This window comes from Protopterus annectens, chromosome 9.part0 (genome assembly GCF_019279795.1).
Source record: "Protopterus annectens isolate FY-2018-M chromosome 9.part0, PAN1.0, whole genome shotgun sequence".
In the NCBI taxonomy this organism is placed as follows: domain Eukaryota; kingdom Metazoa; phylum Chordata; order Ceratodontiformes; family Protopteridae; genus Protopterus; species Protopterus annectens.
This window is the reverse complement of record NC_056743.1, coordinates 1,834,804,195-1,834,819,072: the sequence shown is the minus strand read 5'-3', so window position 1 is coordinate 1,834,819,072 and position 14,878 is coordinate 1,834,804,195. Positions and strand designations below refer to the sequence as shown.

Here is a 14,878-nt window from a genome sequence, read left to right as displayed (position 1 = left end):
ACACACACACACACACACACACACACACACACACACACACACACACACACCAACTCAACTGCAGTGAGGATAGCATCTCTACCTGTTTAGTTTTGCAGACTCTAGATCACAGTACTTAATGAACACACCACAGCACAAGTCTGATTTTATTAGGACTGCAAGTGATTTTATAGTAGATGACATCAGCATGCCATGTAGGGGACAATAGTTTTGAGGCCTGCTTTGACCTGATGTTTGTGAAAGCACCACAACAGTGCAAAACCATGCCATTCAGAAGTCATTGTGAGACACACACACACACACACACACACACACACACACACACACACACACACACACACACACACACACCAAGTTGACTGCAGTGAGAAGAGAACCCCTACTCTATGTTTTCAGACTATAGATCACAGTACTTATCACACGCTCCTCCAAGGCACAACTTTGATTTTATAGAAGTTAATCTTATAGTTGATGACGTCAGCAGGACATGTGGGTGATCCTTGTTTGGAGGCCTGCTTGGAATGGATGTGTTTGCAAGCAGCAAAACAAGGGAAAACCATACCATTTGGGAAGAGGGATTGTGATACACACTTCCACTCTTGTTTATACACACACTTGACTTCAGTGAGACTAGAACCCCTACCTATCTAAGATAAAGGGACTATAGAAGTCAGTACTTACACACACCACGGTACACGTTTGTTTTATGCAAGACTGAAAGTGAACCTATAATAGATGGCATAACTAAGCCATGTGTTCAAAAATGCCTTGGGAGACCTGCATAGTCACAATGCTTCTTAGTGTCATCTGAGGCTAGTAGCCTAGCAGACGAATACTGTTTAGTAGCCTAGCTGTGTAACAACAATACCCTTATTGAGCATATTTGTCTGTTTGAGTTTGGATGACCAATCTGCTGAGCTCTACTAGCTGGCCTTCTCCATGAGGGGGAACACAACATTATATATTATAACTTGCAGAGTGGTTGATATATGTGTGGAAAAAACAAGGAGAACCAAGGCTGTTGTGATTGTTGGTGTTGTTGCTGGTGGAGAAGTAAATGGTTGGATGGTCAATATATGTACATACACTTATATTGTGCCTCATTTTGCAGTGTTTCCACATGTAGTGTTAGGTGAGACATGGGGTCTGAGAATGATAGGGCACTAAGGACATATATGTATGTATATTATGCCATAGCATGAGAAGCATCAGATTTGCTGTATGCTTAACTAAATGTACATGCATATGCATTTGCCTCTTTACCTGTTTGCAGGTAGGTAAGCAGTGCGCAAATGTGAGGTGCATTGCTTACATCTGAGACTTCCTATTATGCAAGCTATACCTGCTACTACAGCCCACTCCTATATCTACTCCAGGCCAGGATTTTCCAATTACTAATGGTAATAATTGAATGTATCTGGTGTCTATGATTGGCATTCTGAGATAAATCTTATTTCCTCTTTCATTGTTTCTGCAGTGCTGCACTCTGCTCAAACTGGTTGAGCCTAATCAATAATGTTTTATATACGTGACACACCACATAAATGTGGAATTAAACAGGACAGAGTTGATAACAGTATGGGAGACAGAGTCACAGTCTGTAAAACACGCTACCTATTGCTAGTACACCTCTAAAACTTCCACATATATCAGGATTAGAACCCTCAACAGCAATACAGCTTCATCAAAGAGGATAGCTGCCTTAGTCCTTTTGGCCGCAGGAGCAGCTTGCAAGAACTGAGGATATTCATCACACAACCACCTGCATATAGCTGTACAATGCTATCGAGCCATGCACTGTATATTCTACATGTACTTCTCTGTATTATATTTGGACAGGGAGAGGTTAGTCATCACACAACCTGTCATAATTATGGTTACAGATAAACATGTCTCAGTCTTACATGCATGTGTTTGTTGTCAATTCATCAGTTACCTAAAACATACAATGTATAATCAAATCTATATAATTGTCCTGAAAATGTGATGGATAATAACTGTGACATAAACACACATATACTGTGTGTTTGGGGGTAGCATAGCTGAATTACTGTTATGGCAGTTATAAGGGGGGACACACTCCTGTATTGGGGGCTAGGGGAACAAACCAAATTTACTGTTAGGATGCAAGCAAGTCTGAAGCCACAAACTGCAATGTCTAGCCTCACTTTCTAACTTCTGTCTTGAATGAGGAACCAGTATTTTGCTGAGGTAGGACTGTGCAAACGTTTCATGCCTGATGCCTACTAATTACATATGAATGATGAACCAGTATTCTGCTGTGGTAGAATTGTGTGAATGTTTTATGCCTGATGCCTACTAATTACATATGGACACACATTAGCAATATAAGTGTCTGTAGTCACATGTTAATTTAAGTTCTCTACAAAACCACCACTATATAGTTGCATACTGTAACAAGGTAATAGATACAAGGATATGGCATAATACTCTTCAAGAATATAGTCTAGGTTCAGGCCTTACCTTGCAAATGTGGCGATTGACACAACTTTAGTTCAGGGCTGATTCTGTCTGATGCAAGCAGTACACAGCCAATACATGGATAGGCTCAGGTTGTGTGAGCTGTCTGGCATCAGTTTTAATATCTATCTATCTATCTATCTATCTATCTATCTATCTATCTATCTATCTATCTATCTATCTATCTATCTATCTATCTGTGTGTGTGTGTGTGTGTGTGTGTGTGTGTGAGTAGGAGAAAGGTATTAGTCCCTAAGTCCCTAAGTGGTCAGTGAATGTGCTATGCAATCTTTCTACAGGGACATCATCTGGGGATTCCTCCCCTGAGTCCTCCTGTGATTGTGGCTGTGATGACCTAGGCATGGGTGGGGGGGTGGGGGGTTGTGTCTTCATTCCTCTCTCTGATCCTGCTGCAGCTGTTTCTGCATGATCAGATTGTGGAGCATAGCACATACTGCGAATTTTTGTGTACATGTGCATGGAGTATAGTTCTGGCCTCCACTGGATATATTTAGGCACTGGAACCATGACTTCAGAAGCCCGAACACATGCTCTATGATGTCTTTAATTTGTACATGTGCCTTATTATGGTGTTTTTCTATGGTTGTGAGTGCATTTCTGATGGATGTCATTATCCACGGTTCCAGGGCATAGCCAGCAACCCTCATAAAATGGCCTTGTGAGATGCCCCCCTAGCAAACATCTGGTAAAGCTGTGATGTGTGCCAGATATGGGTGTCATGATAACTGCCAAGGTTGCCAGCAAGCACATTCAAGATAATCCCCTGGGTATTGCACATGACTTGGCAGCTGATGGAGTGTTATCCCTTGTGATTAATATAGATGCTACCCTGCTCACCATGTGGTGCCTTGATGTGTATAACATTGAAATCTATGGCACCCAGTACTTCAGGGTAGTGTGCTACATGATAGAAGTGTTGCATACTGCTGATCTCTCCTCAATAGTATGGGGAAAACATATGTGTTCACTGGCATGTATAAACAGAGTATCCAGGCACTGGTGGAGTAGTCTGGATGCTGATGCCTGTGAATCCCCCCCCCCCATCATGTCCCCAATTGGTCTTAAAAAGTATAAAAATCAAAAACGGTCGTGGGTAAAAGCAAGGTGCAAAAAGGAACCCAAACAAAATGAAAGAAAATGCACCGAGCTAGCACACTGAGAACGTTTATTAATAGACAAAACAGAAAATAGAAAATGGTGAGCGCTTTCACAACATAAAGTTGCTTCATCAGACAACAGTAAAAGGCTTACACTCTATTTAAATAGTCAAATATCCATTACTCAATTAACTAATTAGGGCTAGCAAGCTGTACAGAATCAAAATCAAGAGAAGCTTACCACAGTGAATCCTACAAGATGCACTATGCATATAATGTTACACACAAAGTTACTAAACATATGTAACCAGACTATATACAGTGTAAAAAACCATACACATACATATATAAGATAAAACAATGACAGTAAGACATATAAAAAGCTAAAAACATCTAAAATGTCTTCTAAAAGATCTTGAAATCAGTGCATGAGTGGTTGAGCCTTCAAAAAGGGAACCAAAGTAGTGGCAGCATTCAATCCAGGAAACTTCTCAGCGTTAACCTTCAGTATCCATTTTTGCTCATGCCCCTCTGCAATATTTTCTATGTCACCACCCCTAGGGTTCGTATAAATATGTTGCAAAACCAAGAATTTAAAAGAATGTGAACGATCATTAGACATAACGTGACAGGCTAGAGCACTGGATTGTTTACCGTTGGTAATGTCTCTCACACGTTCTAAAATACGATCTTTCAACATTCTGTTCATTTTGCCTACATAATAAGCATGGCATTGTTGACAAAAACAAAAATAAACAACATCAGTGGTTCTGCAATCTAAATATTGATTAGAATGTAATGAAAAATGCCTGGTAGGATGCACATAATTATTTTTGTTATAAACAAACTGACAGGCACTACAGTTCCTACATGGAAAAGTTCCATGGCGAACAGAGTAAGTTAACTTTTTGCATGTTTCCCAATGCAAAAGTGTTGTTTAAGTGACTTACTATTCTTAAAACTGAAATGTGGAGTCAGTCCAACCTTGTCTACAAGGCCAGGAACTTCTTGTAAAAGGTGCCAGTATTCCTTAACAACATCCACATTTTGATTAATGTTGCTAGAAAACTGGAGAACCACTCTAAAGTCATTCTCAACTGTGCCACTGTGTGTTGCATCTGCGGTGGCTCTGTTGTGATTATAATAAGGTTTGCACCTAGTATCTCTAAGCTTCCAGGCATCAGATATTGCATTATCAATATCTGCACTAGAATATCCTCTAGCCAAAAACTCAATTTTCAAGTTATTCAATGAAGCTACTGCATCATTATCACTACTATGTAGCCTGAGTGTCCTAAAAACTTGCTCTCTTAACACAATCCTAGGAATGTGTCTAGGGTGATACTAGATTTATGCAGCAATGTGTTCTTTCTAGTTGGTTTATGGTATATAGTACTGCGGAGATGATTCAAATCAGATTTACTGATTTTGACATCAAGAAAACTTATGTCAGTGGCTGAACTCTGGTGTGTAAACCTTAAAAAATCAGTTGTTGAATGCAAGTAATCCAAAAATTGGTCTAAATCAGAGCTGGAGCCCTTGCATAACATAAAAACGTCATCAACAAACCTAACATACCACAGTATTTGTCCAAAGAATGGATTAGTGACAGACAAAACTTTTTGCTCTTCCCAACTAACCAGTGCTAAGTTGGTGTACAAGAAGTTCCTGGCCTTATAGACAAGGTTGGACTGACTCCACATTTCAGTTTTAAGAATAGTAAGTCTGTCAGTTTGTTTATAACAAAAATAATTATGTGCATCCTACCAGGCATTTTTCATTACATTCTAATCAATATTCAGATTGCAGAACCACTGATGTTGTTTATTTTTGTTTTTGTCAACAATGCCATGCTTATTATGTAGGCAAAACGAACAGAATGTTGGAAGATCGTATTTTAGAACATGTGAGAGATATTACCAACTGTAAACAATCCAGTGCTCTGACCTGTCACGTTATGTCTAATGATCGTTCACGTTCTTTTAAATTCTTGGTTTTGCAACATATTTATACGAACCCTAGGGGTGGTGACATAGAAAATATTACAGAGGAGCATGAGCAAAAATGGATACTGAAGCTTAACGCTGAGGTTTCCTGGATTGAATGCTGCCACTACTTTGGTTCCCTTTTAGAAGGCTCGACCACTCATGCACTGATTTCAAGATCTTTTAGAAGACATTTTAGATGTTTTTAGCTTTTTATATGTCTTACTGTCATTGTTTTATCTTATATATGTATGTATATGTTTTTTTTACACTGTATATAGTCTGGTTACATATGTTTAGTAACTTTGTGTGTAACATTATATGCATAGTGCATCTTTATTGTAGGATTCACTGTGGTAAGCTTCTCTTGATTTTGATTCTGTACAGCTTGTTAGCCCTAATTAGTTAATTGAGTAATGGATATTTGACTATTTAAATAGAGTGTAAGACTTTTACTGTTGTCTGATGAAGCAACTTTATGTTGTGAAAGCGCTCACTATTTTCTGTTTTGTCTATTAATAAACGTTCACAGTGTGCTAGCTCGGTGTATTTTGTTTCATTTTGTTTGGTCTTAAAAAGTACCTGTAGCTAATATCCTAAGGGCTACACATACCTTAGTTTCCACTAGGATGGGCTCCACCTCTGTTGGCTTTGGGTCTGAGTTGAGGGCGGCAGAGCTCACAGAGTTCTGGCAATATGTCCCTGTCTGCCCTGTAGTGCTCTACAATCTCCAGCTCATGTAGCACGTGGAAAGTTACCCTGGGCCTGAACACTTTCCTGCTCCTTGGCCTAGGCCTATTGTCAGCAGCACCAGCAACATTGACTTCAGCCTCTAGCACATACAAATGTAGAATAACTGCAGCAGCCCCTAGCATTATCTCAGTTAAAATTTCCAAGTCTCTACTCCAATGATCTTGAAGTATCGAGGGGAAAATCAGAATGTAGGCTGTATGCATACTTTAGACATTTCTTGAGTATGTCTACCATCTAGGATTGGCTAATTAAGATGTAATTCACCTGCTTAGGGTATAATGAACATGATTTAAAATGCCTGCTTCAGTGCACAATACTGTGTTGTGAGCATCATTGCACAGCAGAGCTCAACTGTGCATAACTAAGGTAAGCCATGTCAAAATTTTATATTTTTATCTGTGTTGTCATGAAACATGCAGGAAACACTATTTACTGCCAGTTACTCTTTATTTATATAAGCTGCAATGTCACAACAGTATAATGCAAGTTTGCATACCCTGTACTAGATGCCAGGACCATCTGCACTCCAGCCCAACACTTAACACCTGTTGCTACAGAGGTAGCTACATAAAGTCCTGTAACTTGAGGGCTTTAGCGTGGTGCAGCCTCACTTACTGGGTTTGCATGATGCCCAGCGGTGCTTAGCAATATCAATTGAATGCACCTAGTTTCTATTTTTTGATGTATAGCTCATGTCTGATAAATAGGTGGTGTAGTCATGCAAACAAGTTATGAATTGCCAAAACAGTTTGTGGCAAGCAGCACACTATGCAAACATACACATTACTCAAAAAAGAAAAAGAAACTGACTTGACACACACCCCTGATGTCATAGATATCCATTGGAAATGTAAACACCGTGAAGGAGCCTACACAAAGTGAACATCCCTACACAGTTCCTGCTTTTTATAATTCAAAAAATCCACTGATTTTTGCACTCACTTGCATAATAACTGTGCTGACAACCTGGAATCTATACAATTAGTAGCTGTGTAAGCTGGTCAACAGCTGGGAATATGATTCTAAAGATACAAGGCAGCATAACACTTTACTAATGGTTACAGTATATTATACTCCTCTTTTTCGTGAGTTTTTTTGGCAAGCTTAGTTCAAACTGTTTGTGACAAGCTCAAACATGATGTGAAAAAAAATTAAAAGTTACAGTAATCTGACACATGTCCTGATGTTTTTGGACATCCACTGTGTAAACATCACCCATTATATCTGTGTTCGTACTTTTTCAGGGGAATTCTTTCCATATTTCTGGACTTTTGCATGCCCTTGCTTCTGTGTAGATCCCTGAACTTGGAAATGTTCTGCATACACTGCCAACATGGACATGGAGTCTAGACAGTTTTATCAGAGGAGTTTGGATTGCTCCACTGTACTGTTTCATTTTATTAACATAAATTTCAGCTACCTATGTTGAAATTTGCATTCCACAAATGTTTCCATAATTGCTTGTGAGTGCATGTAATTGCGCATTGCTACATGGAGCTAACTGAATCTAAAAATGTTCAGTCCCATATTCGCATAGCACTATGATATGAACATGGAAAAACTGACCATGTAAGTTTTATTGAATTCCCCTCAATATTTATTACTTCGTTGTATCTTGTTAGGGCGTTAATGTGTTTAGTAAATCCATAGAGTTTTACAGTGGTTTGGGGGAATTCAGTAGTGAAAGCCTTCCAAAGAATATTTAGAGAACATAGAATACCAGTTTCATGGGGGATAGTAGTTAATACCCAGGATAAGATCTCTTCTGCTGTAATGTTATTCTGTCCAGGAGGGATGTAGAGAACAATTGTGCACAAGACTTTGCATTTATTAGGTTTAATGTATGTGCTAAGGAGTTTGGTATTGGTAAATCGTGAAATAGTATGTCTGTAGTGCATAATCTCCAGGCAGTTAGACTAGATAACACCACCGCCTCCCTTTTTCTTTATTCTATTAGTTATGATTTTATTATAGGTTGGGGGGAGCCGCGGTGGTGCAGCAGTTAGCATTGTCGCATCACAGCAAGAGGTTTTCTCGTTTGATTCTTGGCTGGAGCACCTTCTGTGTGGAGTCTGCATGCCTTCCCCATGGTCGACTGACATTAAAGGCATGCAGGTAGGTGCGAGCGTGAATGGGCGTGCCTTCAATGAAGGCTGAGCGTCGGGCTGGCAACTCGGCACTGTAAAATTCACTGCCAATCATGAGCGGACTGGAGTTTTGCTGTGGTGACCCCTAACCGGGAAAAGCCGAAAGTCAAGTCATATTATAGGTTGGTGGGAGAATATTTTTATCTTTAATGTTTGATTTCAGGAATTTCTTATATATCAAGGGAGTGGAGGCTTACACAAGCATGGCATTCGTTTAGTTTATTTCAAATGCTGTGGCTATTAATGTTGTCTGCTTTCAAGCCAGTATCATTAGCAAAAGTCTGTTGTGATGCAGTCTAGTTTGAGCACCCAGTAGTGTTAGAGGGTGTTTGCTGAGTTGTGGACTGGGTTGCACTGGGGGAGCAATTTGTGTCTGAGGTCAATGCAGATGGACTGGAATTAGGGTGAATGTCACCGCATAGTTATACATTTGTTATAAACATCAATCTTGCAGGAAATGTCTTGGTTTTTAATCCAGCTTTCATTTTGGTTTTGGGTAGGGGGAATGAGCAGTTCAGATATTTAAGTATAAAGAAAAAAGTAGACGTTTGGAGCTATATTGCAGTATGTACAGATGGTTGGGTCGTTAAGAGGAGTTTGATTAGGGGACAGCAGGTGGTGCATAAGCAGTGGACTGTGTCCAGATGTGAGATTACTGAGAAGGAATAGGAAGGTAGACTTTACTGATATTGTGAATGTCATTATAATATAGAGATGTGTTATTATGCCATAAATTAAGTTGAACAGAAAGAGGAATGAGAGCAACTATTGGGCTTGTTCCTGTGAAATCAGAAATTAAGGGCTTGTGGTAGTCAACAGAGATGGTATAGATAGGTGAGTGGATTAGAAAAAGTGATTGCAAAACAGAAGATAAGGTTCTGGTCAAGTACAGTATAAAAAGGAAGAAAGTTATCAGGTTAGAGTCACTAAGTTCAGTGGAAAAGTATTATTTGTAGTAGATGCAGGAATGTAAATTTTGTAGTATTAGTTGATAGGTTCTTTTTTTTTTGATTTGCTGGTGATGTCTATTAGTTGCAGAGCTAAAAGGAAATAGAGTGGGTTTAGTTTTTATGAGAGAGCAACTTGATTGGTTCCATTAGGAAGCTTGAACTTTGTTCTGCCATGCTTAGTTTGTAGTTGCTATGACCATCAATAGGGCATTTGCTTTGAAAAATGGATGAATGCTTGATGTGCGTGTTATTTTATACAGTTTCTATATGAATTTGCTCATATGCAGCCACATTCTATAGTCCTTTTGAAAATCCCCCAAACATTCCACAAGAGAAGTACTGTTTAGTGATAACTGCATCAATTCCTTCTTTATTTATTTATTTATTTGTTTCATTGTTGGTCACCATCCCTCCACAACCATCAGAAAGCTGGTATCTGCCATTGGGTCAGTCATTCCTCCTTTCTTCATACCTGTGAACAATGCATATGTGAGCCAGAGATCATTGCCATAGTCCACTGGGGAAGGGAGGTGTAGAAACACCATATGCTTTCCTATTAGCAAGCAGTGCTTATAATGGTGACCCTGGGGGGATGCATATTTCCACAAGATTAAAAGACTTTTCCAGATTGTTGTTCACTCTGTGGCTGGGTTTGAACCCCAAGTCACACATTCTGCTGATGGCACACACATGTGAGATGTGGTCTTAGGATTGTTCTGATATGATGAGACTAGCACCAGCCCATCCCACAGAAAGGATAAAGCAAACTAATTTTTCATTGCCAACTGTTACAGACTGTCTCCCCCTATACCCAGGACCACAGCTAGTGCCAGAATGCATAGAAAGCAGTCAGGGCTAAAATCTGTATGCCACAAAGCCAACACCGTTTCACTTATTCACAGCCACAATAATCATGGTACAATTGCAGCAAGTGTCACTGATAAATGTTAAATGATGCAAATAATTTTATTTCTGACACAGGATATCTTGAAAACACAGTGCCTTGCAGTGTAAAAAACTATAGTTTAACTATATTTGGATTATTTTATAGTAATATGAATTATAAAATTGGATGAAACATTATAATTTCCAACATTCTAGTTGAAAAATATTAACATGCAACCAAAGAGAGTGCTATTTCAAGCAACATGACCAAATATATCAAGGTAAAAATAAAATTCAGCATCACTGACTAAAGCAAAAATTCATCAGTAAGTCATTAAGTGCAGGGGAAACCTTTGATTATGAAAATAGTTCTTGTGGGAGGCAGATTTTTCCACACATCAAAGAACAGAGCACCCTTACAGTCTCAAACTCTAAACGTAACCCTATTACTAACTTTAGCAATAATCACTAAACCAGAGCCCTTGCCCAGACTCCAGCTGAAGCTTTGTACATATATTAGAAAGTGACATAAAACCAACTGACCTTTTATTCACTGTGGTATTCAGCTAAATTAAATTTAAACAAGGTGTCTTGACGAAATGTATTGTGATAAAAATATCTTCTAAAACAATTCCATTCCTTTGCTTGGTTGGGAAAATAATAATGTAATTTTTATTTTCATTAGCAAATGGTTAACATCTTTATCATCTTTATAATTGTTATAAAAACAGTCAGTGACTTTGCATTAGCACAAATCTTATATTTCAAAAATAGAAAACTGCAAAACTAGTTTAAATTTAGAATAAAACTATTAAAAATACAAATGTTCATCCATCTTAACTTAAATGCCAGTTATTGTTTATTTATTTATGTTTGTTAACTGGAGTAGTGAACTAATCCACTGAGGATCCATTTTATACACAGCTGGGAGATAAAGTAGAGCAAAAGTAAAGTAATTGCAATGCAAAGTAGCAGAAATACAACCATCTTATAGAGCTACATACACAAGACATCAAGAACATGATGCAGGAACATAGTGCCATAAGTATAATATAATTGTTGAGTGAAACAACAATGGCTTAAATGCATAATGAAAGAGTATAAATTTGGACACATACACCATATGCCTATGCACAGTTCATATTTTCTTCTTGTACGGAAAAACTAGATTGCAGTTTGAGTTGGAGATAAGGTTAGTTGTTTGTCATGTAAATACAGATGACAAAAGAGAAGTGTATGGCAAATGCAGAAATGGTGGTAGAAGAGTGGGGATGATAAAGTGGGTTTGTTCTTTCTCAACAGGTTGACTTACTAAGTTGATATAATATGCTGCTAATAACATGCAACCTCTTGATATAAGCCTAATTATTAGTTTCCAATTTCCTATACCATATGACTCTAGGCAAATTTTGTAACTATATTAAATATTTCAGTTAATTATCAACTATACAGTTATCCTTAATCAGTCTTGTTTGTAAACTATCAGTGCAATAAAAATAGAATTAATCTGACAAATTACAGTTTTTCTTTAAATCAGTTGCGAAATAATAACAAGAGTTAATTAGTATCCTCCTAATAATAATTGTGACAACCTGATTTTAAAACATTACGTTTTGCTGTAATATGTGTTAGCAGTTAGCAAACTACATAACACAGTTCTTACCTCTGAGCATGGATAAAGTAATGAAAAGGAATGTGATGATTACTGCAGACACCCGATACTCCATGTTGTAACGACACCTGTCTTGCAGTTCAACCAAAGTCAAAGTGAATATGCAGTGTAGCAAACTGAAAGAGCTTTTAAGGAAAAGTATATTACTGTATGCTGATAAAAGAGAAACAAAAATAGAGGAAGGAACTTATATATCCTTCCACAGAAATGCCACATAAGAATGATTGCTCAGGATTTACTTGTTATGACTTGTCCCTTTACTAAAATGTTGTGCTTTTTGCTCACAAAAATATTTTATATAGGCCAAACCTGCAGTAAATGTAGCCTGAACTATGACAGTTTATGTTAACTTATGCAGTTTCTGTTTATTTGCGTATTTATGTGACTAGAAGAGCTTTCTGTGACTTTTACTGAAATTGAAAAAGAGTATCACCTCAGTAAATTTTAGTTTTAAGTGAAATAACAGCAGACATAAGAAAACAATAAGAATAAGAGGCAAATACGTGGCAACCTTTCATAAGAACCAGTGAGAAAATTTTCCATACAGTATTTCATTTCTTTTCTTTCTCTTTATTTTCTACTTAGAAAAGTCAAAGAAAAATAGGACATTGCATTACGTAGTTATGTCAGTAAAACAGATAAGATGTCTAGCTAGTTTGCCCAAACTGCATAACTAGTATCTTTCCGTTTTTCCTCCTGTACTCCTTTCCTTTCTATGTCCTTTCTTTTCCTGCACCACGCCTCCCAGGTTAACGTGAAGAACTCCGTGGTCAAACAGTGCAGTCTTTTGAATTTATCCACTCTCCTCCCATGCAAAGGTACTTTTTAATGTCCAGGCTGCACTTCGTGCCCTTTCTCTGACATGTCTCTTATTCCCACAATGTCTTTCCACTTAACTGGTAATACTTAGACAGAGACTGACAAATAGCTTGCAGGGCAGAGTATCCCAAATTATGAAACTCTAAAAATTACTAAAATATGTTCAAATCATCTCAATGCAGCTGTTTCAAATGACACTAAGGTAGGTGTTTTTGTATTAAAAGTGTGACTCCCATAATTAGGACCACAAATACATACATGGGAGATAATTGTTTTTAACCCTGAGTTGCAGTAGTACAAGGTAAATAATTATAAGCTGGGGTGAAAAAGGTAGGGATGCAGGGTTCTTTCTCCCTCAGAAAATAGCTATCGGGAGGCGTGGCCAGGATGTCAAAAGAGATAGCAGCATTTTTTTGGTGCTTTGCCTATAAGGATTATTTCTGACAGGATTTTATATAATTTTCTTTTAAAACTTAATTTTTTTTTACTTCTGTTACTTCAGTTTACATTGAGGACCAATTTTATCAGAAAATTTCCATTTATTAACTACATCTACAAGAAAATTCCTGTCAAAAAGTTCTGCTGCCTACTTCAAAATGAGGGAAATACGAATCACTCAAAAACTTCTTCACAAGACAGCTCAGTAAAAAGGAATTGCCGACAATAATCACTAATATTCAAGACCTGTCCATAAAGATGGATAATTTATTAAAGATTATGGAAAACATGAAAAAAGAAAGTAAGAAACAAATTGAAGATCTAAAAGAAATAATCACAAAACACACTGATCAAATATCAGCCATAGAAGAATCTGAAAATGAAATAGATGGAAGTCAAATGGAATATGATAATCAGATTGATTTCTTGTTAAAACAGAATAATAAACTTCTTGAGAAAGTGGAAGATTTGGAGTCAAGATCAAAAAGGAACAACATCAGAATCTATGGTGTTCCAGAGAAGATGCAAGGAAATAACATGGTCTGTTTTCTAAAATGATTGGTTGCCTAAAATGCTTAATCTCCCTGAGTCCTTTTCCTTCAGGATCGAAAGAGCACACAGGTCTCTGTCAAATCTATATCCATCTAAAAATCCTGCTGCAACAAGATCTATTATTATAATGTTCCTGTCAACACAAGACAATGACTCAGATCTGCATGGTCTGGTAACCCAATTTTAGTTAAAGGAAAAAATATAAGATTTGACAATGATTATACTTCTACAGTAATTGCCAAAAGAAAAGCCTGTGTTCCTCTTATTAAATATCTAAAAAAAGCTAACATAAAGGCTCAAATTATTTTCCCAGCCAGAATCAAAATCAGACTTTCTGATGGTCAAAAAATATTCAATAACCTAGATGAAGCAGCTGACTTTGTCAAGAAAAATAACCTTTTAGACAAAGTTGAATAAATTGACCTTTCTGCACCCACTTTGAAAAGATAGGCTACCAATGGTAAACTTCCTTTAAATGCCAAGACTAGCAAAAAGCTTAAAGGAAAATAAGACAACAAAATCTCTTCTCTACTTCTTGATCCCCAGCACTCAGCATTAAGGTAAAACTCTCTTTTTACTCCTCTTATAATTACTCTTAAATATACATAACTACACATAACTGCACATAATCTTTTTTGCATGCAGGTAAATTGAACTAGTTACATAATGTTCTGAATATCGAATGTCATTATTCAGATTCACTTTATATCCTCAAAATACTGAAATGTTAAAATTCAATATTTCAAAGCAATAAAGTCGAATCTTTAAAACATAGAAAACTTAGATGCATGAAATTCAAAGTCTCGCACACTGGAGATTTTGAATTTTGTGCTACTACTGCACACACACACACATACCATCCTCCCCACACACAATCACAAGCTCTCTACTACATAAAAGCAGGGGGGCAAGGCCACCTGCACCCCCCAAGCCCCCTACTTAAATATTCTAACTCTGAGGTCGCACTACACACAAACACACACACACCACCACACAAGCTACATTCTGCTCGCACACGCACACATCACAGCAACAAAACACACTAACACACACCACAGCCCCTACCCAAAACCCTTAA

General features: G+C 37.6%; 1 protein-coding gene across 1 annotated transcript in view; it reads right to left on the bottom strand.

Annotated features, from left to right (window-relative positions):
• The window catches only part of LOC122812286 (signal-regulatory protein beta-2-like), a 509,565-nt gene extending 497,472 nt beyond the window's left edge, over window positions 1–12,093 (bottom strand). The window contains exon 1 of the mRNA XM_044084687.1: window positions 11,983–12,093. Within this exon, the coding sequence (XP_043940622.1) occupies window positions 11,983–12,046 (64 nt within the window). The 5' untranslated portion in view covers window positions 12,047–12,093. The remainder of the gene's footprint in view (window positions 1–11,982) is intronic.
• Between the last annotated feature and the right edge of the window lie 2,785 nt (window positions 12,094–14,878).